Here is a 25,937-nt window from a genome sequence, read left to right as displayed (position 1 = left end):
TTGTCTGTTTACGTTTTCTGCAACTTCTTGTTGAGATTTAGTACTGAAAATCTTTTAATGTACATAATACCTATTTATATCTAACTATGACGTTTGTGATTGTTATATATATATATACATAGATATGTATGGGAAAGAGTATTGAAATTAGTATCCATTTCTACTTCACATTTAGAAGCATAGTAGATATGCTAACTCTCTGGTATTGAAAAGTTTAGAAAATATATTATTTTAATTAAATTATTACTTACATTAAAATTTTAAAATATTATTTATATTTATATTTAGAGATTTTGAATAGGTATTAGATTGCTTAAATTATTCTACGCAATTCGTGTAACTTTCCCAAATATTTAAGCTAAATTATAATATTAAAATTAATAAGTTTGCATAACTAATTTAAAGATTAGGATTTATATTCATTGCGCAGTTTAATATAAATACCTAATAAAATTACGAGAATATTTATTTAAGAAAATTAACATAAAAAGAAAAAATATATATTAACTAGAAACTATGTGGTCTTTATTTGCTAACTCTCTAACTGTTCAGGATCCGAATATTGGTTGTCCCGATCTGAAATAATTAATAATAAGAGGATATGGTACATTTGCTTAGTAAGAATATCAACACTTACTACCGATACAAAAAATCAAAAGTTGGTAGAAATTATAAAACAACCAATGAAGATATTTTTTTTAAGTAAATTCATTTAACTTGAAAACGTTAATCTCGTACTTACCTTTAATTTCTAAATACCACTTATGAAAGAAAGAACCAAGATAACAATACATTATACATTCGAAGAGACCAACAGTAATCAAACTTTACATTTTTACTTACTTAACAGTATCGCTGGAAATCCATAGGGATTCTTACTATACGTTGACCTAATATCCATTCTGTTAATCAAGAGGCTATCCCAATACCCCATCTAGTAATGGGCACCAAACGTGTAACATCCAGCCCCTAAATAAAATAAAAAAAATGTAAATAAATAAATAAATGGATATTAGGGTTTAAATAAAGTGAATTTTAGAAATTTGAGATTTTTATTTAATTTCAATAACCTAAATGAAAACATGTAAGAAAAATAGGGGTAAAAGTATAAATAAATAAAAGTGAAAGGGGGGCAAAAGAAATCAAAAAATGGATGGTCCTGATCAAACTATCTGAGGAGATCAATGGCTGATGTTTTATTGAGGATAAATAGACGAGATCGAGCTTTGTGAGATCCAACGGCTAGGGAGACGAATATATAAAGGAAAGGATTAGGGTTTATTCTTCATTGGAGAGAGAAGCCGAAAAAGAGAGAGAGGAAAAAAGAGGTGAGTCGATCGGGTGTGAGAGAGAATGAGAGAGTTATCGAGTAGGGGAGCCGAGAGGAAGCAAAATGGAGTGAGAGCTGAATGGAAGAGAAAAAGAGATGAAAGGAAAAAGGAGGTCAGAGTGGAGGAAGGGAGAGAAGGAAAAGCGTAGCCAAGCGGGAGAGTGGAGGAAAGAGCTGAGAATGGTCACCACAAGGGAAGAAAAGAAGAGAGAGTAGCAAAGGTGGGAGAGTTGTGGAAGCCGAATTCAAAAGGAATAAAAAGGAAGGGAAATCGGGCCGAGAAGCCGGGTGACGTCGGAAACCGAAGCAAGTAAGGTAAAAATTCGTCCTTTTTCATCTTTTCACCTTACTTTCCTTCAATCGCTTTTTCTATTTTACATTGACCAGTTTGTAGGCGTGAAGTATGTCATCTAAATCTCAAGCAAGCAAAAGTCATGGGGTAGCTGACAGGACCATTTAGAATTAAACCCGAGGCCGAATCGCACCACACTGGTGCAAGTAAACTTCTTTTTGTGATTGTTTGGTTGTTAGGGCAACATAGGCGGGCAATTGAGATCGAGCGGGTCGTGCGTGCTCGGCCAAGTCACCCACCCACTTGAAAATTGAGGGCTCTTCCTTGAGTAAAGGGACCCAATCCACCCACTCGGGAAGCCAAAGGTCTTCCTCGGGTATGGGGACCCGATTCACCGCCTGAAAAGTCGAAGAGCCTTCTTCCGGTACGGAACCTGATATTTTTGGGTTTGGAAATTGGAACCATAAGGGAGCATAAATACTAACCTTTACGCAATTAATCGGACATCCCGTCATATTGTCATTGAAACATGTGATTTGGATTAAATTTAGATTCTGTTTAGTATTTAAATTGTTTTAATTAACTTGTTTAAGTGAATCCGGAAAGATTGTTGCGCAAAGGAGTTGTAATTATTTCTGATTCTGAAATTAGATTAGGATTTTTGATATTTATGTATTCATATAATGAATTTTGTGTGTATTTTAAAAATAGAACGAATAAAGATCCAATTTTTGATGAAGAACAGAACCTGGACCTATGACAAGTGAACCTTAGCTATTGGAATTTATGAGGCGATGAAACCACACAAAAACTCAAGACTGAGGAATACTTGAACTATGATAAGAGATAAAATCAAAATTAAAAGAAATCACTAACAAGTGGAAGATTGAGAAAAAGAAAAGAAAATAGCGTAAAAAAATGAATAAAAATATAAAGGAATAATTATAGTTGTGAAATGATCAATTTAAATAAAATTTAAGAGAAAAATAGAATAAGAGGAAAGCAAATAAGAAATTGGAAACGACATGATGCGAGTTATTAGGGTATGGACCCTAAATGCCTTCTCGTTTAGTCTGAATCAAGGAGGAGAGTTTGTGTGTGTGTGGCTGAAGTTCAGCAGGTATGGTAAACCTGCACATGAATAGAGTTTGAACCCTAGTCCAGATGTGAATAGGTGTTTGTGAGTGTGGGTCATCTAGCAAAAATAACTGTTATGGTTATTATGAGATTCTATGTATGTGTGCTATCTATGCGATGGGGAGATCCATTTCACCTCTCTTTGATGACAACATAAACAACATCGCACGATGAAATCTTAGAAATAATATTTCAATGTATATATGATCTTTCATGTGTGTATGGTTATATTTTGAGGTTATGATTGACATTCAAGGTATATAAATTTTTTCGAGAGTACGTGATTGTACTTCAAGGTTGTAAATGATATTCGAGTGAAATTAAGAAATCCAATTAGAAACATGTGAAAATGGTTAAAATAATACATAAACTTTGCATTGAAAACATTCCTATTGCATTGTCTGATGTTATATGCTTTGCATAAAATTTTATATGGGTTGGAAGAACAGAAATATTTATTAAATTGATGAAATTAATTAAATTTAACCTTGATATTTTTCAGAGGAGAAAGAAGAGACAGAACCGCTGCTAGACGAGTAGAATATATGAAAGGGTTCCTCTACCTGTACATTTTATTCATATTCTAGAAATTTTGTTTTGTTTTGTTAAATTTTAAATTTTGACCTCATGTTTTGTACATATAACTATTATAAATATCACATGGGATGGTAGATTGTATGATAAATTTTGAGGTATGCATATATATATTTTGTGGGCCTATTTTATTAAAATAACATGAGCAGAAATTGCACATCATATCGAGTTTAGAGTGTTACGAATCGAACGGGAAGAAAAAACTCACTGTTTGCTGTCGATTTAGCATCCGGTGCGGCAGAGATGGTGGTCGGCTTCCTATCATGCAGCGACTGGTTCGTTTTTCGGCCACCCTTCTTCTTCTTCTCTGGTGGTCTCGGTGGCTAGGATTTTGGGGCACCGGGTAGCGAGGTTTGAATACCTCTTCGACTTCGATCTAGGCCGTCCGTGCAGGGACACATGGGGTGTCGAGGATTAGTCGATCACCCCTGAATGAAAAATTAATCTGGATTTTCCAAACCGTGGCACGCAGGTTGTTCGATTGAACCTATTTTGGGAATCGATATTAACTGTCCGCGCGTACGGGAGGGGCCTTATACCGTTCGATCGGCCTGACACGTGAATCACCCACGTGGCTTCTCGCATGGAACTGTGTTGATGTGTTCGACACATCACGCACGACGATTCGTCATGCTGTCGACGTGACCATCCCACATGGCCACTTTTTTTTTTTTATGATTTGGCCCCTATTTTCTTTTCAAATACATCATCTCTTATTTCTAGTTTGGTCCTGACTTTTAAAAATTATTTTCAAATACATCCAAAAAACATATTTCTAAAAAAAAATTGAAAGAAAAATTAAAATTAAAATTTTTAATATTTTATTAATATGAATTTAGTCATCCCGAGCTTAAATTCTAGGTTTGTGGTGTCACAACTCTCCCTCTCTTAAGAAAATTTGGTCTCTTAAAATTCCTCTCCCAATAATTAAATAATTGAGGATATTGGGTCCTGAAGTCTAATTCTAACTCCCAAGTAGGCTCATCATGCGAATGATTTTACCATAGTACATTGATAAAGGGAATCTCTTTGTTGCAGAGCACTCTGGTTTTCCTGTCCAAGATACCAACCGGTATTTCCTCATATGATAAATTCTCATGGAGTGGAAGTGACTGGTAAGGAAAAATATGTGAAGGGTCTGAGTTGTACTTGTGTAATATTGACACATGAAATACGTTATGAACTCTGGATAGTTCTGGAGGTACTGCTAGGCTGTAGGTGAATGTATCAATTCTGCTCAAGATCTCAACCAGTTCGATGAATTGGGAGTTTAACTTTTTCTTATTTTCAAACTTGGTGATACCCTTAAAGGTGGTGACCTTAAGGAACACTTGACCAAATCTCTCCTTCGGGTGTCCGTATAACTTTTTTGTTTACTCTGGACAGTCAAAATGTTTTTCCTGATTTAAACTATATTCGTTGTGGTCTCATCTAAGAGATCTGGGCCAATCAATTTCCTATCACCATCCTATTTCTAATAGATCGACGATCTATTTAGTCGACCATATAATACCTCATACGAAGTCATGCCAATATTTACTTGATAATTGTTATTATAGACGAACTCTATCAGAGGTAGGTAGTAATCCCAGTGCCTTCTGAAATTCAGAATACAAGTTTTTAGCATATCCTTCAGTGTGCGAATGGTTCACTACGATATTTCATCTATCTGAGAGTAGAATGTTGTGCTAAGAGAAATTTCATCCCCATTGCTTGTTGGAAGCTTATCTAAAATTGAGATGTGAACCTAGGGTCCCTGTCTGATACCACTATCGCCAGAACTACATGTAATATGACTATCTCCTGAATATAGATTCTAGCTAGTTTTTTCAAAGGGTCAGTCATCATGACGATCAGAAAATTAGAAGACTTAGTGAGTCGGTCAATAATCACCCAGATCATGTCACGCCGCGAGCGTGCGCTAGGCAAACTTGTTAAAAAATTCATGGTGGTATGTTCTCATTTCCAATCTCGGATTGGTAATGAATGAAGTAGCCCATTTGGACATTGATGCTCTGTCTTGACCTATTGACTTACAAGGCACTTGGATATGAAATTGAAAATATTCATTTTCATCTTGTTCCAACAAAATCGAGGTCGCATGCCATTATACATCATAGTACTTCCCGGATCCATAGTGAATGTTGAACTGTGAGCCTTTGTCATGATATCATCTCTGAGTTCACTGCCATTTGGAACACATAACTTGTCCTATAACCTGAGTAATCCATTAGTAGAGACTTAGAATTCTGAGTTTAAACCCTGTTCTGTATCCCTTATAAGAACTGCTAGAATATGATCGGTCAGTTGAGTTTTCTTTATTCTCTGAATTAATTCGGGTTGAACTGCTAGATAGGTCAAACATGTGGCCTTTTTCAAATCCTAGAGCTATATCTGCTACATAGCCTTAATCACCCTGCACACAGAAACCATTATATGAACTAACATACCTGTATTCTTCCTGCTGAAAGTGTCGGCTACCACATTACCCTTGTATGAGTAATATAAGATCTTACAGTAGTAATCCTCAAAGAGCTCTATCCAACACTTCTAACGCATATTGAGATCCTTTTAGGTTAATATGTGTTCTAAACTCTTACGGTCCATATAAATTTGAAATGTTTTCCCATACAGGTAATGGTGTCAGGACTTTAAAGCGTGGATAATGGTAGTAAGTTCCAAGTCGTGGGTGGGATAATTCTTCTCATGAGTTTTCAACTGCCTGGACCATAAGCTATAACTTTCCCGTGCTGCATCATAACGTAATCAATTGCTAGTAGGGTGCATAACTATATACTGTATATTCCCCTGTTCGATTTGCCAGAACCAAGACTGATGTGGTAGTCAGTCATTTCTTGAGTCTTGTAAAACTCCTTTCATATTCTTCATTCTACTCAAACTTGATGTTTTTTTTTGTTAGTGGGGTCATGGGGGCAACTATGCTTGAAAACAAATCTACAAACACGTGTTAATAACATGCCATACCCAAAAACCTTTGAACTTCCTTAACCGAAGTCAACTACTTCCAACCCATCACTGAATCAAAATTATCGGGATTCATTGTCACTCATTCCTTTGATATTATGTTCCCTAAGAATGAAGTCTACTCAAGGCAAAACCCATATTTACTAAATTTTCATATAGTTTCTTTTGCCTCAAGACCTATAAAACTTGAGTCAGATGCTGAACGTATTCTTTTCGGCTCTTTGAATAAACTAGAATGTTATCAATAAATACTATCACGAACTGATCCAAGAACGGTCTAAAGCCCTTGTTCATTAAGTCTACAAAGATCGTAGGTGCATTAATTAATTTGAATGACATGACCATGAACTCATAGTGTCCATATCGAATTTTGAAGGTCGTTTTAAGGAACTCTTCTGCCTTGGTCTTTACCTTATGATATCCCAAACGTAAGTCAATCTTGGAAAAAAATTGAACACCTTGTAACTAGCCGAAAAGATCATCAATTATAGGGAGAAAATTTGCTTCGACCTGGTCGTTTTCGATCAATTTTTACCAGTTTTCTCCGGTTTTATATCCATCCCTATGAGAAAACACGTTAAAGGGTCTCGGTTGGCCAAAAAAATCAAAAAAATAAAAACTTATTGGTGGCGGGATTTCTTCGGTCAACTTGTAAAAAAATGAACAGTGAACACAATTGTGAAAAAATCGCACGAAATGAGAAACCAGAGGGAACTCATTAGAGGTGAATTCAGGTTTTGCCTGCGGTGGCGCCACCGGGTTTTACCCAAAAGTTTTTAGCTCATCCAACATTTTTTTTGCTCCGATTTGGTCATGAAAGTTCTCATAATCAAATTTCGAGTGGATAAGAGAATTTTTACCTTTTTTGGCAGTCAGAAGTAGCTCAAATGCGGTGACCGGTAGTGATCGGCTCCCCTCTCTGATGACTGATTCTTCTTCTCCGGCGGGAGGCTAGTGGCTAGGGTTTGAGTTTGGTGTGATGCGAGGTATTTATACCCGTCTCGCTTAAATTTAGGTCGTTCATCGTGTTTGATCTCAATTGTTCGATCGTATTTAAAGAATAAATGAATTTGGGTCATTCATCGCGATTTGATCTTCACCGTCTGATCACGTTTAAAGAGAGAACGAATCTAATCCGTTCATAGCCTTTAATCGCGACGTCCGATCGTGCCTGAGGAGGGAACGGATCTGGTCCGTCCACGTGCGCGGGAACGCTTCTGGGCTGTTCGATCGCGGGCACTCGAATTGCAAATGTGGCCTCCCGCGTGGTACTAAGTAAGTGTGTCTTACCACGCGCCGCATTTTGGTTCTTCGGGGCTACTTTCTGGGCAATCCTACGTGGCATAATTTTCTTTAATTGTATTTTGACCCTAGTTAAATTTTTTTTAAAAATATGACCCGAATCAAAATTTTCACACTTTTTTCCTAAAATTATTTTCAATTTCATCCTCAACCTATTTTTTTCTGACTTTCACATTAGAAAAAAATTATTAATTTCAAAATTATATTTTTATACATTTTTTAAACTTTAAAATTAACTCTGAACTAAATTTCGGGCCCGGGTATTACATTCGAGATATTACAGGTAGTATTAGAGCACACATTCCTTGGAACCAGTACTTATGACACGAGGCATAAGAACTTTAGGAGGCGTAGGACTAGCCGAATTTTTGAGAATGAGTCTTAAAAAATGCTTTGGATTTTCTCTGAAATATTTTTCAAGTGAAAAATAAGAGAACCGTATTCTACAAATCTAGCGATAGGAACCACATAGGTTATTTTTTGGCAAACTTAGAACTCTACCAATTAGGGGTTCACCATGAAGTTAACAAACGATGATACTTAACCAACCACCGTTGTCGAACTTCACAGGTGTTAGGGAAAGCTATCAGAGTCTTAATCTTTTATTGACCTATTGACCCCGTAGAGTGAAATGACAACAATCAAGCTCTTAGAAAAAAATATTTAATTTTTTTTAAGATAAAAAAGTGGTTCCTAAGGGGGGGAGGGGAGAAATCTCCCAACTGAGAGAAAATTTTTCAGGAGTGAGAAACACTTTCCCATTGGGAGCCAATGTTCCAACTGGGAGACAAATTCCCATCTAAGTGGAAGCCCAGGGAATCTCACCCATGCTACCACAAAGGTCACCGTATCGTTGTTGATGGAGAAAGTCGATATCCATGGTTGCACTATTAATTAGTGTTTGTAGATAACTCATGGACCCCCGGTGAGTCTATGCATGAAATCATTGGGGTCAATGGATTTTGCTTAGTCATTGTTCCTACCAATGAGTTTGAAGGTTCTTGTTGGTCTCCAAAGGTTCTGGAGATGGCCAAGTAAAGTGCAGTAGCTAATGGCTCTGCTCAAGAATCATATAATCACACGGTTCTTCATGGCTTGAGAAATGTAATTATGAACTCTATCAGGGAATGCAATTATAGAGAGACCATTTTCCAAATTGATAACCATGTCCTCATCCTTAATCTCAAGATCTTTTATTTTTTTCTTAGAATGCCTAGTGTTTGTAAGTTTATTTCGAAATGAGACTCTTTAGGGTCTCCAGGTACAATTGTCCTTCATTCTGTCTCTTTTTACTTCCACACAATCCTCTTCTTTAGTAACAACAATCTCCATGTCTTTTGCCTCATCCATTTTTTCATCACCTGCAGATTATCCCTATTTATTGCCATTCGTTCCTAAACTAGAGGCTTCCTTCCTTATCCTTACTTTTTTAGTTGATCATTTTAACCGTAACTTATTTATTTGCTGAAGATATTTTATTTTTACATATTTTTATGGTTAATGCTATGATGGTTCATAAGTTTTAGCATTTCAGTTTATGTTAGTGGGATTATTGCTCCATATTTATATGAATTATGGGTTAGTTGTTTACTGATTGTAATGTCTATTAATAAGCTAATTTGCTATCACTTTAGATAAACTTTTAAGTTTAGTTTCTGTCTTTTTATCCTATCAATCCTATTTCTACAATCTATTAAATTTGAGTCAATAGCGGTATTAGAGCCACAAGTTTCTGGTTCGTATAAGAAAAATAATAGCTTTTCTTTTGCTAAAATTATTATTGTCAATGGCATCTGACAATTTTGTACAACCTACAATTCCTCACTTCAATTGTCACTATGATTATTGGAGCATGTTAATGGAAAATTTTCTCATATACAAAGAGTACTGCCAAGTCAAGGGGTTCCAGAACCAGTAATTAGAACAACTGTGTCTAATATACAAAAAACAGAAATTGAGGGATTGAAGCTGAAGGACCTCAAAGCAAAGAATTATTTATTCTAGGCTATTAATCGTTCAATCTTGGAGACCATCTTACGCAACGATATGTCCAAGCAAATTTGGGATTCAATAAAAAAAAATCATAGTGGAAAGGTTTTCCAAATGATAGCAACATTTCTTAAATAAGAAAAATCCCTAAGGTGGAAAGAAAATTCCTCGAATGAGAAATTTCTCAATATGAAGAAATTATCAAAATGAGAGAAACTCCCAAATAGATATACTCCACCTAACAAATTTTAAACTTAATGGGAGCCAAACAGTGATTTAAATTTTTCTAGGAATTCTCGTTGTATCCCTCTAGGGAAAATAAATACCCTCATCGTTCCAAAATTCTTTTCCAACTTTGTTTAGAGACTCCAGTAGTGGTTCTGAATCCTAGGAAAACAAATAACCGGATCCTTAGGAAATAAACTAACATTCTAGGAAATAAAATCAAATAACATCTAATTAGAATTCTCATTTCTAAGAGTTCTAGTACTCTTTAAAAAAAAAATCATAGGTGAGGGATATGGTTATAGGAGTTGTCCTCAAATCCGAATATTCAGAAAATTTTCAATATATTTCTCATCAAAGTAGCGTAACGGAAGCGTGATGAACCACTATCACCACTTGATTGGAACCTAAGTTCCTAAATGACTGTGCTTATAAAATTAAATTCCAAAGAAAAAATAAACAAAGTCCCTAAAGAAGTGTTCTAATAACAGAATCATTATAATGATAATTTTTTAAAAATAATAATAATCTCCCTTACAATGAGGAAGAATATAAAGATAATTGGATACAAAAATAACCTTAAACCTACAGACCTTCATTAGTAAGAAATTGAAAAAGAAAACATCAGAAGATAAAACGAGTCCGTTAAAGAATATGTCACAACCACTCTAATCTATTGACGAAAGTGTCAATAGAATACATGGATGGGTATTTCATGTTCTCGCAAATGAAAATTTAAAAAAACAAATTTCGTAGGAGGAGAGGAGATTCCAGCCCAAGAAAAATTTCTCAAAGTGAAAGAGATTCCCCAATAAAGATAATAAGCCTATTCTTAATGAGAAAAAAAATTCCTTACTGACAAGAAATATTTTCCCAAATAGGGAGATGAGTGATTTCAATTCCGTGATGTTCAATTTAGAGGACCAAATTATTTTAAAGGATGGTGATTTGTAATACCAGCTGGTGCCCAGCTGGTTATAAAAGAAAAAGAATATAATAATATATGTATACACAATTAATTATAAATTACAAAAAAAAAGAAAAAAAAAAAGAATGTAGTGAGAATGAGAATAAACCTAGCAGTAAATATGTATATATATAATGAAAGAGTAAAAAGAAAAAGAAAAAGCAAGAGAGGAAAAGAGTTGAGTTCGAGTGAGTGAGAGAGGAGGCTAACTTGAGTGAGGATCGGGGCCGAGAAAGCGGAGTGAGGGGAGGAGCCTTGGTCGTGTGAGGAGGAGGAGTGAGCGACAGTCAAAGAGGTGAGACGCAATTGAAGGGGAGACGTTGGGGGAAGAAGAGGAAGAAGAAAAGGAAAAGAAAAAAGAAGAACGAAAAGAGAATAAGAAAGGAAAAAAAGAAGGAAAGAGAAAAAGAAGGAAAAAAAAGACAGAGAAAAATCTTGGTTGGGTAGAGAGAAAGAGGAGAGAGAGAGAGAGAAGAAAAGGAGAAGAAGAAGAAGAAGAAAGGAAAAAGAAAGAAAAAAGAAGAAGAAGAAGAAGGAAAAAGAAAGAAGAAAAGAAAAAAAAGGAGAAAAAAATGAAAAAAAAAGAGAAGAAAAAAAATTAATTAAGGAAGAAAAATGAAAGGGTGGTGATTATGTTGGTGCGCCACATGCAACGACACGCATCGATTCGATCATCAGCGCTTGTCATTTTCGATAGCATGTGTATGATGGAGCATGGTGATGTTGGCGACCGAGATTGCGTGTCTCAAGATAAAATTCATTCCTAATTTCACATAATATAGTTTTTAAAATTATTCATAATTTAATATATGTGTTTCTATTATAAACAAGAAAAATTATCTAAACGGTATTCGAATTTTCGAGATGACCGTATATCAAGTTAGAAAGGATTTCTAAAACTTTTCTGATCATACTATAAGTAAGAATTATGTGTATTCCGTGTGAAGACATAAATTATATATTTATGTAAATGTGTAAGTCTATAGTGCATTATGAATATTTAAATATATGTGTAATGTAATATGAATATAATTAGTGTGTCTAATTTGTATTATATATAGTGTATATATATACGTTATTACGTATGTGTGTGTATATATATATATAAAAATATACGATGAATGAGATATCAATTGATAAGAAAAGAATTGATAAGAACAATGAGTGAATATATATATATATATATATCTGGTATGTTATGTATAATTGTGTATACGTTTTTAAGTATGAACATGTGTGTATATATTGGTAAAGATTGTGTGTGTGTGTGAATATAAATATATATTCTTTGTGAGACATGTAGTGATGGTACATGTCTGTATTATAATAAATGTATGTGTATTAAAATATGTATACATATGTTATGCATGTGAAATATATAACCAATGTGTGTACATGTAAAATTGGGTACACTATATTGGCTGTGTGATCTGGTGTAGATGTTCGATGCATTGTATATGCTGTGTGATTTGGTACAATTGTGCAAGAAATCTGAGTATCTTGTGCTTGTTGTGTGATCTGGTACAAGATGATTTAGAAAGTGTTTTAAAATATATAGTTTTGATATGCGTGATGCTATCGTATATTTTGTGTGCTTGTCTTTGTGTTTAATTATGTATAGAAATTAAGATCTTAGGTAGGAAATAAGTGAATATGAATGAGAGACATTTGGAAAGAGTGTAGAGTGTAAGGATCCTAAATACCTACTTGTTTAGTCTGAATTGAGGAGGTGAGAGTGGTGCATGTGTGGCTGAAGTGTTCAACATGTATAGTAAATCTGCACATGGATAGAGTTTGACGCGTAATACATACATAGATAAGCATTTGTGAGTGTGGGTCACCTAGCAAATGTATCTGTTGTTGCCATTATGAAATTTATGTGTGTGTGCTATCCATACGATAGGAAGATCCATTTTGTCTATCCTTGATGACGATATAAATGGCATCGCGCGATAAAACCTTAAATGTGATATTCCGAGTATATTGTGATATTTCGAGTGTAAGTGTAATTTGAAAAGAGAATAAGAATTATGTTAAAAGAGTGAAGATTAGAATGTGTTTCGTGTGATAATTTATTTTGTTGTGTACTTTAATTGAGATGCTTTGTTCGACATTTTTTTGATTATAAATATTATTATATTTTACATATTGCGTAAATATATATACGTAAGTATCCATTATAAAATCTTTTTTCTTATTGAGTTCGTGAAGCTCCCCCCAATTCACCCTCATCTAGGTCAGAGGAAGTCAAAGATCAAAGAAAGATGACGAATAAAATTTTATTAATTTTTATTTTAATATTATAAATTAATTTAGATGTCTTAATTATGTGTAAACAAATAATTATTCAGTCAAAAATGATGTGTATTAAAACGTAGTTCTAATGTATATTTAATATTTATCTGTTTTATTAGTTGAAAATATTGTGCTAAAGTACGAATCTACTGACATTAAGGTTCAGGAGGTGACATTATATATATATATATATATAAACAATACATACATTACATTATATGTACATATATGAACTATTAGTTATTACTTTTTAAAATCATTGATCAATTACTGCAAAAAAATCTTCATCTCACAACTAAGTTAAAATGTTAATATATATAGTATGTATATTATATATTTAATGTATCACATGATGACTCATTTAATCCTACGCGGTCCCAGAAAACAAAAAATATAGAAACATGTTTTTGGTTTTTCATAAAGTCGGATTGTTAGTTGGAATCTAGTAAAATTTGTCCCAAATAAATTAACTCCGTTGTCATCTACATTTTTGGGGTTTAAAAGTAATTGTATTTTTATTTGTAAAAGTGATCTCTATTATATGAATTAATGTAATATTTTCAACTATTAATTAATTTAATTAATAAGGTATATACCTTTAGTACTAGTAAGTAATATTCCAAATTCAACGCACACTTATTTTGATCTCATTAATTTGAGACCTCTAAAAATAATATACATTCATTCCACACAACAATTTCTCCTGGTCCCCAACGCTATTAGTGATGAAGCTTGTACATGTATATATATATATTATATATATATATATGTTAGCACTTTTACATGTGTAGATTTATTGATAATTACATAAAACTCAATCAAGATATTATATAAAAATCTAATTTATTATATTCTATTGAAATACTTTTTAATTGGCGAGTTCAGGAAACACACACTAGTCTACCTTATGTTAACTCAGACATGCACATGCATGCCATAAACACGAGAAAGATACACACGTCCTCTTTAGCAAACGTCGAAATGGGATATATATACATACATACATATATATATATATATTTAAGTCAATTATAATATCACAAATTGATTTATTCAGGCGAACGTGATGAAATAGATGCATATATTATATACATAGAATATAGACCCAAATACTTTTGTATCAACAAATAATATGACAAATGATTTTCTGCTGGCTTCTTTCTTTATATGATTTTCTTTTTTTTATTTTTTAGAAGACAACACCAGCACTAATAAAGCTTTATGGTTGTTCACAGCGACTTCCTTAAAGGTGGTCTGGGTTTTAACTCAAATTATGATAAATTAATTAATTACTCTCTAATTTATTTTTTAATTTTTATATTTTTTAATAATTTAAAATTCATATATTTTATTGATACAACTGATGTTATGCACGTTAATAATAATACAAATTTTTTTAAAAAATATAAATAATGATATAAGTATATATTGACTCCAAGAAATATACAGGTGATATTAATCGACCCACCCAAGTCTTTTAATAACAATGAGTAGTGCAGTGCATAGTAGTTAGCACCTCATTCCGAGATCTCAGTCAGCTTTCGTAACCCTACCAAATATATTAAGAATTATGACTCAAACCCACATCTATATATACTTCCACCATGACTAATCTCTTAATTCACTAAAAGAAACGCAAGTTTTGATGTCGTTTTAGTGTTTTCTCCTTCTTCCTCTCCCTTCCACAAACGATAAAATCCAACTGATACTTATTTTGTCCTTTGTATAGAAAAGAGCTCTTCTGCTACTAAATTGAATATTTCTCGCCATAGGAAACTGTGGAGTTCCTTTGTTAATGCGGCTCTACTTACGAAATTTAAAACACGAAATAAAAAGAAATAAATTCAAAGGCATGACAGTGGTGGTCATCTTGGTGCCTCTCTGGAAGATTTTTTTTTTTTTTTTTTTTTTTTTTTTTTTTAATTTTTTTAAATTTTTTATATTAAAAATGATTAAAAATTAAATTTTTTATACGTTAAATATCACATAATATCTTTTATAAAAGTTTATCAAATTAAAATATGTAACTACGTGTCAAATTCAGTACCCCGAATTAAATCCATGTTAATTACATTTAATAATTAGAACTTGATACAAATATTCAATATATAATACCAATTTAGTATTTGTACTTTTTAGTAGATTATCTGTATATTAACATTAATTTGAGCTTTTTGGGTGGAGAAAGAAAAGTAATAAGATTAAAATTTACTGCAGGTGATTTCAAAAGAAGCAAGAGAATACGAATTGGGAGAAACAAAGTATTACATGGTGATGATAGGGAGTGCATTGATATGGCAGTGCTACATGACAGGGGCAATAGGAGTTGTGCCCTGCCACTCCTCACTCTTTTCTTGTATTATAGTAACAGTTCTATTACCAGTCACAGAGATCCTCGGCTTTATTTTCTTCCGCGAAAAGTTCCAAGTTGAGAATGCCGTGGCTCTTGTCCTCTCTATCTGGGGCTTTATCTCTTTTTTTTTTTTTACGGCGAGTTCAAACACAAGTTAAAAACAATTCAAAGCCAGATTCACTGGTTAATCCAAGTTCGTAAAAAATAATTGTTACTGTTCTATCTTATAATGTTGATCAGTTAATGTTCTAATTTCAGTAACCAATAGGTTTTAACTCAATAGCTATCTAAGTTCTCGTTAGAAATTTTAGTTTCGATTTTTATGTAACTTAAGACTAATATCTATTGCGTTTTACATCTTCTAATTCATGTTAGCTAATTCGACATTCTAGTAAACTGGGCGTTTTCAACGGCGGTTTCCTGGCTGTTGACAATTATCTGACAATAACACTATAGGTGCTGCTCCTGAAGTTACATACACCCACAAAAGAAAACTTATGCATGAATGTCTATTTTTTTTTCCATACTAATTCTTTTCATTAACATGCACACACGTATATGTGTTATTTATCTATGGAAAACAACATATATTAACCTGGCAAGAAGGGTATGTTTTTGCAATGGACATTTGCCCAGCAAATTGCAGAGACTGGGCATCGACCGAGGAAGGTACGGAGCCTGATGAACGTCTTAAACTCTGGTGTGTGTGTGTGTGTGTGTGTGTACTATATATATACATATGCATGTGTTGAAGGCATCCAAACTTTGGGCCAAATCCACAGTTAGCAGACTCAATGGGTTTTTGAAGAACGGTAAGAGTATAAACGAAAGAAAGTCTCAGGGTATGATTTAGAACAAACTAATAAAGTATTTTTGTAAAATTTAGTTAGGTACAGAGTTTACAATAATTTTGAAATTTATTTCAAATATATAATTAAATATTTTATATTTTCAGGGATTTTTATAAAATATAACTAGACTTAATTTCCTCTCGTCCTAGAAAAAATTAGAAATAAATTGAAAAAAAACTTTGAGAAACTTTATTGTATACACACACACACACACAAAAATTTATATATATATATATATATATTATTTTCGATGTATAAATGTCTAAAGTACCTTTTTATAATTATTATATAAATAAATTGAACTGGGTTCTACCTATACTCTATAAAGATGTATGAACATATCATACGGCAGTATTACAACATACATATGAAATAAAATTAACATTAAACAAATGAAAGAAATGAATAATTAATTCGTAAAGTAGAAAAATCAAATTTGATTTAAATGAAAAAAGGTTCCATGTCTTGTAAATATGATTTTTTTTAATTTACTTTCAACCGAAAGATAAAGTCCACAATTGACGGATGAACATTCAAGAAGGATTAATTAATTTCTTCCAGTTATTTCTGCAACACATACATATATATATATATATATTATATCTATAGCTTTTGGGTGGTTCTATATTTTATATATGTATATATGTATCTGTGGCTGGGGCATCTAGCACTTTTAATTTTTTCATCCTGAAGTTTCAGCAAGGCATATAGCACAATTTTATCCTGCGGCAAATTGACAAGAAGATTAAAAAATTACACAGTTTAAGAGAAAAGGTTCTTTTACAGATATATTCTTACGAATTAGTGGTCCAAAACATATGCTTATAGCAATAAATATGATTAATTTATACACACGCATGATTCATGTGGTTTATGTCAAGGGAAGTTGATGGTTGGAGATAAATTTATGCGTAATTGGTTATAATATTTGATATTATAATTATATCTATCTGTGTAATATTCATTTTTTTTTTCTTTTAACAAATTCATTCACCCATACATCTACGGTTGTAAAATTTGGTCTCTCTCTAGGCAGTGTTCGCAGGCTCTTTGATGGAGGTGAAAGGACATCTGACCTGACCTCACACACTAAATCATTTAAATTTTAAAAATATGTAGATAAATATTTAATTAAAACTATAAACTTATTTCATAATCTAATATTAATTTGATGTTTAATCTAAGTATTAAAATGATAAATTTTTAATCTAATATTAATTTGTTTATATCATTTTTTTAAGTTTTAAGTAACATATCTCCAAATTCTTTTAGCTAAATGTTTATATAATAAAACTAATTCAATAATTACATTTAAATGAGTGATGTCTCTGATTTTATAGTTCGACCACTCAAAATTATATTCAAAGTTCAACAAAATTATTTAATTCATATATATTTTTCTTTTATGCTTCCCTATAAATTCCATAATTTCTTGTCAGATTCTCCACTGAGCAGAGCACTGAATTCAATTCCTTTCAAGGTCATTCGGCTGCAAAGCGCGCTCAGGTCAGATGTCGTTTTACATGTTAAGTTTATGCTTTAATTAATCCAACAATTCAATACTTAACCCTATAAATTCTACACACTGTGATCTTCTTATACGTTTTACTCAGACACCCGGAACCAGCATATTGAAAACAAGCCTCGATAAGGGAGACATTGAGGAGTTCTTTCTTCTGGTTTCAGCTCACTGAAAAGTAAAAATGGTAGACACGGTAGAAGAAGCACCAAAGCCAAACATCGCAATGAAAAGAGCCCTGCTTCTACTAAGCTGCATCGTCCTCGCCATTGGCAACTGCGGTGGACCTCAAATAATGAGACTCTACTTCGTTCATGGCGGCAAACGAGTCTGGTTATCTAGTTGGGTCCAAACTGCCGGTTGGCCCATCATGCTCATCCCTCTTGCTGTCGCTTACCTTCGCCGGCGCCGGACGACCCAACCCACCTCAGAACCCATTAATCCCACCTTCTTCGTGAAACCTCATACGTTCTTCCTGGCGGCAAGTTTGGGACTCATCGTCGGCCTCGACAACTACATTTACGCCTATGGCGTCGCCTGGCTTCCTGTGTCGACTTCGTCACTGATACTTTCTACCCAGCTAGCGTTCATTGCTGTTTTTGCTTTTCTTTTGGTAAAGCAGAAGTTTACTCCTTACTCCATTAACGCTGTGGTGGTGTTAACCATTGGAGCTTCCATTTTAGCTTTGCACACGAATGGTGACCGGCCGGAAAATGTGTCCTATAGACAATATATAGTGGGATTTATGATGACGGTTGGAGCTGCAGTTTTGTATGGGTTTGTGTTGCCGTCGTCGGAGCTCATTTTCATGAAGTCCAGCCAGAAAGTTACCTACGCACTCACGATTCAGATGCAGATTGTCATGTGTATGTTCGCTACCGCATTTTGTTCCATCGGAATGCTGGTTGACAATGACTTTAAGGTTTCATCTCTTTACATCTATTATACATACATATATATATATATATAATCTGGATAAGCAATAGGTGGGTTCTATAATATTAATGTTAATTATTTATTTACAGGCAATTTCAAGAGAGGCAAAACATTACGAGCTTGGAGAAGAAAAGTACTACGTAGTTATAATCTCCAGCATGATGATATGGCAGTGCTACTTCACAGGTGCAATAGGAGTCGTCTTCACCGCCTCATCTCTGCTGTCCGGTATCATAGTCAACGTTCTTTTACCTGTGACAGAGGTCCTCTCTGTAATTTTCTTCCGTGAAAAATTCCAATCAGAGAAAGTGGTCGCTCTCGTTCTCTCTCTCTGGGGCTTCATATCTTACTTTTATGGCGAAATCAAACACGGGAAGAACCGCAAACTACAGACTCAAAAAACAGAGCAAGCCGTACCTGCTGGAACACTTTCTAATAATCCATGAAAAAACCAAGCAAGATTCATGACAAAGAGTCTGAGTGGATTACATCTAATTAACTCAAGAACTTGAAATGACTTTTTTCCCCTCAATTTGAGTCTTGATTGGAGCTAATAAATTCATTTAAAAAAAATCATGGTTTCATTTTAATAAATATAAAAATTCAGTTCATAAAATTTTTAAGAGTATATACGAAAATTCATAGAAAAGAACGCACAAAATCTTGAAAATAATTGGAGAATGTTGTTTTTCTTATTTATGGAAAACAATTAAAGAATATCGTCTCTGATGTCGGGAATCATGGTTTCGCTTCTAACTCTAATAGAGAAAGTAGTCAAAATGGTCAAATAGTTAGTTTAGTCAGTTTCGGATTAGTTTTAGTTAATTGCGATTAGTGTTAATTACTGATGTTTAATGACATGTTTAAATGCTCACCCCGATTCGTGGAAATGGCATCGCCTCATTTACTTTTTCTACGATATGTTCTTCTCTCTCTCTCTCTCGTGATTATTCTTAAATTGGAGGCAATTGCTTTCTATTTATTGTAAAAATTAATTTCTAAAACATACACCATCAACATAAAATAAAAACTGAAACTAAAATAACATTAAGATTTTACGTGATTCGATAATGTATTTATTTATACGAACAAAACTATAAAAAAAAATATTTTATTATAATCAAAAGTGAATAACTCAAATCTATATCTATAAAATTTTTTAGAGTTTTTCTTTATATTCTCAAAATACATATAATATTAATTTCTGAAATAATTATAAAAATACTTTATGATTAAAATTAGAAGAATTTAAGCCGTATGAACACAATTTCATGAAAATCTCTTATTGATCTTAAACTTCAACACCCATAATTCCTTCTCTTAATCAGTTTTCCTTGATCATTTTATCTCGACAGACAAAGAAAGAAGGAAGAAACCCTAAAGTCCACAGATAGTTGGAAATTCCTCTTCTATCTCAATGATTTTCAAGATTGTTCGATAAATTACTTGAAAGAGTAAGAGAAGAAGCTGTATTGCAGTTTGGAGCTTCCGCAGAGTCCAGGTATGAATACTTCAACTCCTGCGTCATAACTTTCGACTTTGACTTCTTTCTCTATTAAATTTCGGTTACGGAGGTTTTAGGAGTCATTTTCTTGGACGAGAAATTCCGTCCGGAAAAAGTGTGTCGCTCTTGCCCTCTCCATCTGGGGTTTTATCTCCTACTTCTATGGCGAAACAAGAAACCTCAAGAAACAAAACCGAAATGCAACAAGCATGAGCAGATATATATACGTGCAAAGTCTATATTTTGCACACTTATTCTTTTCATGCACATGCACACGCAAACACGTTGCAGAACGATATAATAACCTGGCCAGAAAAGCATCTAATTTCAACGGAAATTTGCCCAGCAAATTGCAGAGCCTGGGCATCGACACAGGAGGGTACGGAGCCTAATAAACGTCTTACACTCAGGTGCGTGAGTCTCTCTCTCTATATATATATATATATGTGTGTATGTATGTGTGAAGTCCTCCAAACTTTGGGTTTTTCAAGAATGGTAAGAGTATAAACGCAAGAAGTCTTGGGTTACGATGATTTAGAACAAAGTAATAAAGTATTTTTGTAAAATTTATTTATATATAGAGTTTACAATAATTTTGAATTTTATTTTAAAAATCTAATTAAATATTATACACTTTCAAAGACATTTATAAAATATAACTACACTTAGTTTCCTTCGTTTTAGAAAAAAATAGAAATAAATTGAAAAAAAAAAACTTGAGAAACTTTATTGCACTCATATATATATATAAATATATTATATTGGGTGTGTCTATATTTAATATATAATATATATGTGGCTGGGGCATCTAGCACTTTTAATTCATTCATCCGGAAGTTTCAGCTGGGCATATAGTACAATTTTATCCACTGGCAAATATAAAAAAAAAAAAAATATGCTCATTGCATGATTCATGTGGTCTTTGTCGAGGGAAGTTGATCACCGGAGATAAATTTATACGTAACTTAATATTATAATTTTATATATCTGTGTATATTATAAATATTTTCTTTAACAAATTCATTTACCCAAACATCCAGGGTTATAAAATTTGGCCTCTCTTTAGGCAGGGTTCGGAAGGCTCTTCGATTGAGATGAAGAGACATCTGACCTCAAACACGACCATGGTGTTTTTAACAAATCATTTAAATTTTCAAAATATTAAATTAAATATCTAAACTTAATTTATAAATTAATTACTCTTAATTTAATAGATATTAATTTGCTTGTTAATTTATTTAATTGTTTATATAATTTTTTTTAAGTTAAGTTACATATCTCCAAATTCTTTCAGCTAAGTGTTTATATAATAAGATTAGTTCAATAATTACATTAAAACGAGTGATGTCTGATTTTATAGCTCGACAACTTAAAAGTTATATTCAAAGTTTAACAAAATTATTTAATTCGTACATTATTTTTCTTTTTTACTTCCCTATAAATTCCATAATTTCTTGTCAGATTCTCCGCTGTGTACCTGCTGGACAACTTTCTAATAATCCGTTAAAAAAGCAAACAAGATTCATGAGGAAGAGACTGAGTTGACTCGACCGACACCTGATTAACTCAACGATCTTGAAATGACACTTATTTTTTCCCAATTTTCATGGGCTCACTGTAAATGAATTAGACTTGAAACATTAATAGCCAGTCGTCTGGTTTGTCCACCAATGGGCCTTAATTCAAGCTACCTTTTACTATTCTATAAGGGTAAAAATGGTAAATCAGAGTATTTCCTTAACTGGTTTTGTTGTTTTATTTTAATAAATATAAAAATTCAAAAATTGAAGAATACTCTGATTATTTTACTGATTCTTGTTAATTAAAATTTATCACAATATTAAAAAGAATAATAAACTTAGTCACGAACAAAGAACATATAAAACTAGTAATAATTATAGATTTAACTAAAAATTGAATAATCTTGAACCTAAAGGAAAAAAAAATATTAATCTAGAAATTGAAGTGGTTAAAAATATTTGTTTATAACTCATTATATATAAATATATATATATGTCAAACAATATATATATATATATATATGTAATATGAAATTCTGTCAACACCCAAATCTCTCAGACTTTAGGTAAGCTGCAGCTCCCTTGTAAGATAATAAATATTCCGTCACGTACCGTCCTTTATCTACTAACTTTCAAAAACAAAAAAGAAAGTCAAAGTTCAATTTTTGTGAAATTTCCACGTGATTGATATTTTAATATTTCACATTCTTCAAGCTCCATTACTTTCGCGCGCACATCTTCATAGTTCATTTTTTCTTCTATTCACATATAAAAAATGTCATCTCTGATAATTTATTTCTCTCTTCTACAACTGGATCGATTAATTGTATATATATATATATATACATATATGTGTGTACATACAGCATCCGCAAAAGATGGATCGACACATAAAACGGAAACTCACTGAATGAGATCAGACTACCCCATAAGTACTGAGTCGACAGTTTTCTACTGATTTCTGGCTAACAGAAATGGAGGCGGCCATGAAAAGAGCTCTCCTTGTCCTAAACTGTATCCTTCTCTTCATCGGCGGCAGTGGAGGTCCTCTCCTAACGAGGCTTTACTTCATCCATGGTGGCAGTCGGCTTTGGTTCTCAAGCTGGCTCCAAACTGGGGGCTTCCCCATCTTCCTCCTCCCTCTCTCCATCGCCTACATCCAGCATCACCGCCGAAACCCATCGCCGGGGAACAGATTTTTCATCGGACCACGTCTGTTCATCGCCTCAGTGATCATTGGAATCCTCACAGGCCTAGATGACTTCCTCATGGCCAACGGTATGGCGCGGCTGCCCATTTCGACTTCCGCGCTGATCTCTGCGACCCAGCTGGCGTTCACGGCGGGGTTTGCTTTTTTGCTGGTGAGGCAGAAGTTTACGGCCTACTCGGTGAATGCGCTGGTGTTGTTAACGATTGGGGCTGCGGTTCTGGCGATGCACGGGAGCAGTGACCGGCCGGAGGGAGAGTCGAGTAAAGAATACATGTTTGGGTTCGTTATGATGATCGGAGCGGCGGCGTTGTACGGGTTTATAATGCCGTTTCTAGAACTGGTTTACGCCAAGGCTGGACAGGAAATTACGTACGCGGTGGTCATGCAGATTCAGATGGTGATATGTGTGTTTGCTACGGGTTTTAGCACTGTGGGGATGGTGATTAACAACGACTTCAAGGTTGCTCTCTCTCTCTCTCTCTCCGTGCATGCCAATATATATACACAGACATACACGTATACGTATATATGTTTATACCAGATTGGATCTTTTAACTAAGCTCATGCATATAGCTAGAAAGGATGCCAAGTTGAGATTCACTTCTATCGTTCTTAAGGCCAAAATAGAGTTTTACTAACGCAGTTTACTTTTAAGTAAAAAAAATTTCTGACAATTTAGTGCTTATATATAATAAACATATGATAATATTATTTATTAATTAATGAATTCAGGTGATTCCAAGAGAAGCAAGAGAGTTTGAGATAGGAGAAACGAAGTACTACCTGGTGGTGGTGTGGAGCGCAGTGGCCTGGCAGTTCTCTTTCTTAGGGGTGGTCGGAATAGTGTTCTGCGCATCGTCTCTGCTGTCAGGCGTCATGGTTTCGCTTCTGATTCCGGTGACGGAGGTTTTAGGAGTCATTTTCTTGGACGAGAAATTCCGTCCAGAAAAAGGTGTTGCTCTTGCCCTCTCCATCTGGGGTTTTATCTCTTACTTCTATGGGGAAGCAAGAACCCTCAAGAAACAAAAACATGTCGATCAAGATACAGAAATGCAACAAGTATGAGCAGATATATATACATATATATATATATATATAATTGTAACGAGGCTCTACCATGTATATCAGTTTTTTTTTTCTTTTGAGTTTTTGATTTAGTTAAATTTTTTTTATTCTACTGAAAAATAAGTAGAAACTGTCTTTCTTATTTCCAAATTTATATTTGTAACACCCAAATTTTTAATTTTATTTTTATATTTGAATTTTAGTTTAACTTTTTATATTTTTAATTTATAAGATTTTAATTTAATTTAATTTAATAAAAATAAAAATAATAATAATGATAGAATAAGGTAAAATTATTTTTTGGATTTAATTTAAATTGATTTTGAGAAAAAAGGATGAAAATTTAGATTCTATGGGTGTTTTTGAAAAGAAAATCGGAAACTGGGAGGTCAAAACGTAATTTAGAAAAGTCGTGTCACGTCAGCAACCACGTCAGCAGCCCCGGCCAACCAGGACACGCCGCGTGGCAAGGAAACGCTGACACGGGACGGGCCACGTGGCCGATCCGCGGGCGCGCGATCGGACGGCCCAGATCCGTTCCCGCGCGCACGGACGGCCCAGATTACATCGCGATGGACGTTCCAGATTTAATCCCAAATAAATCGCGATCGGACGGTCCAGATTTAATCTTGATGAACGGTTGATATTAAAAAGCGAAGGATATAAATAACCCCACCCACACCCGACAACAAAAACCTAGCCGCCAGTGCCTCGCCGGAGAAGAAGAACCAGACGCTGGAGGAGCCAGCCGCCGCCACCCGCTGCCGCACCGGAGAATTTTCCGACCGCCAATCGAGGAAAATTTTCTCCCCCTGGCTTATTTTTTGATGCTGAATCCGCCTATGGCCAAACCGGAGCCAAATCACCGGTCAATCGGCCGAAAAACCCCGCCGAAGTCCAGTAGCGCCGCCGCAGCTTCCCTCTGTTTTTGCCTCCGATGAGGCCCTTCCCGGTCTCCATTCGATGCAATTTTTATACCACTGTGATCACCGTTCTTTTCTCTACAAGTTGACCGGAGTAAAACATCAAAACACGACTCATGCCGGAGAAGCCGCCGCACCCGAGAGCACCGCTGCCGGTAAGTCTCAGTTTTTCGTGATTTTTTTGCCCACCGATGGCCCTAGGGTTGTTTTATCGCAGGGACCGATGCAAGTTTGGTCGAATTCAGCCGAAAACAACCAACTCGAGGCGGATCGCCGTCGCCGGAGCACGGCGGAGTCGCCGTGCCAGAATTTCGATATTGGTCGAAAGGGGCCTTAGGTCTGATTTGAGATTTTTTGGGACACGTGCAGGTACTGGTAGTGCGTTTCAGTTTCCCAGAGAAAATTCAGAGAATTTAGGGACAATCCGTATGCGCACTGTAGAGCTGATTTCAGACCCCAAAACAAGTAATGATCTCTCACCCTACCTCCTATCACGGAATTAAAGCTTAATAAATAATTAAACGGTATTTTGTGACTTTATAGATATCTATAATTGATTGAGGTTGCCAATGGAGCCCGAATCTGATACATTGTTGGTCAGTTGTTGTTTGATCTATTTTTCGGTATTAAATGCAGTATGATATTTGATGTATTTATTTTATGGTCTCGTATGCATGAATCATAATTTCTTTCATTATGATTTGTATTATGGTGAACCCGCTACTGCGTTGTCTTGTTTGGTGTCAATGACTGGTTTATATGTTTGTGTATGATTGGATGATTGAGAACAAGAAAAATGGCAAAAAGGTTATGTGAATTGATAAATGGATAATGTGGACAGTCTGACTAGATATCCTGGGAGATGGTGGACGGACTGGGTCCGTAGGGAACCCTACCGGGAATGTGGTCTCTCATACCGGATGGGGTATAGAGACCTTAT

At 34.3% G+C, this 25,937-nt stretch overlaps 2 protein-coding genes across 3 annotated transcripts; both read left to right on the top strand.

Moving 5' to 3' along the window:
- The first annotated feature begins 17,774 nt into the window (after window positions 1-17,774).
- On the top strand, window positions 17,775-19,796 carry LOC110816767 (purine permease 3-like). Of its 2 annotated transcripts, XM_088223048.1 has the most exons (3): window positions 17,775-17,826; window positions 17,934-18,761; window positions 18,865-19,796. In XM_088223048.1, the coding sequence occupies exons 2-3, from the start codon at window positions 18,024-18,026 to the stop codon at window positions 19,219-19,221; spliced, it is 1,095 nt and encodes a 364-aa protein (XP_088079174.1). In that variant the 5' UTR covers window positions 17,775-17,826; window positions 17,934-18,023; the 3' UTR covers window positions 19,222-19,796. The 2 variants fall into 2 exon arrangements, with proteins under 2 accessions (XP_088079174.1, XP_021900776.2); XM_022045084.2 differs by lacking the exon at window positions 17,775-17,826 and having other exon boundaries at window positions 17,852-18,761.
- A 2,851-nt stretch (window positions 19,797-22,647) lies between these two features.
- LOC110816768 (purine permease 1-like) lies at window positions 22,648-24,236 on the top strand. Its single transcript, XM_022045085.2, has 2 exons — window positions 22,648-23,469; window positions 23,742-24,236. The coding sequence occupies exons 1-2, from the start codon at window positions 22,774-22,776 to the stop codon at window positions 24,072-24,074; spliced, it is 1,029 nt and encodes a 342-aa protein (XP_021900777.1). The 5' UTR covers window positions 22,648-22,773; the 3' UTR covers window positions 24,075-24,236.
- Window positions 24,237-25,937: the final 1,701 nt, after the last annotated feature.

This window comes from Carica papaya, chromosome 1, assembly GCF_054855325.1.
Source record: "Carica papaya isolate Zhongbai chromosome 1, ASM5485532v1, whole genome shotgun sequence".
NCBI lineage: Eukaryota > Viridiplantae > Streptophyta > Magnoliopsida > Brassicales > Caricaceae > Carica > Carica papaya.
Note: the sequence above shows the minus strand (reverse complement) of the source record. Positions and strands in the feature narration are given on the sequence as shown.

What these genes read in the sequence shown, in the direction of transcription:
- LOC110816767 (XM_088223048.1), top strand. Translation starts at nt 18,024, where the DNA reads ATGGTAGACACGGTAGAAGAAGCACCAAAGCCAAACATCGCAATGAAA. An exon ending in TGGTTGACAATGACTTTAAG is followed by an intron (nt 18,762 to 18,864) that starts GTTTCATCTCTT and finishes ATTTATTTACAG; the next exon opens with GCAATTTCAAGAGAGGCAAA.
- LOC110816768 (XM_022045085.2), top strand. Translation starts at nt 22,774, where the DNA reads ATGGAGGCGGCCATGAAAAGAGCTCTCCTTGTCCTAAACTGTATCCTT. An exon ending in TGATTAACAACGACTTCAAG is followed by an intron (nt 23,470 to 23,741) that starts GTTGCTCTCTCT and finishes TAATGAATTCAG; the next exon opens with GTGATTCCAAGAGAAGCAAG.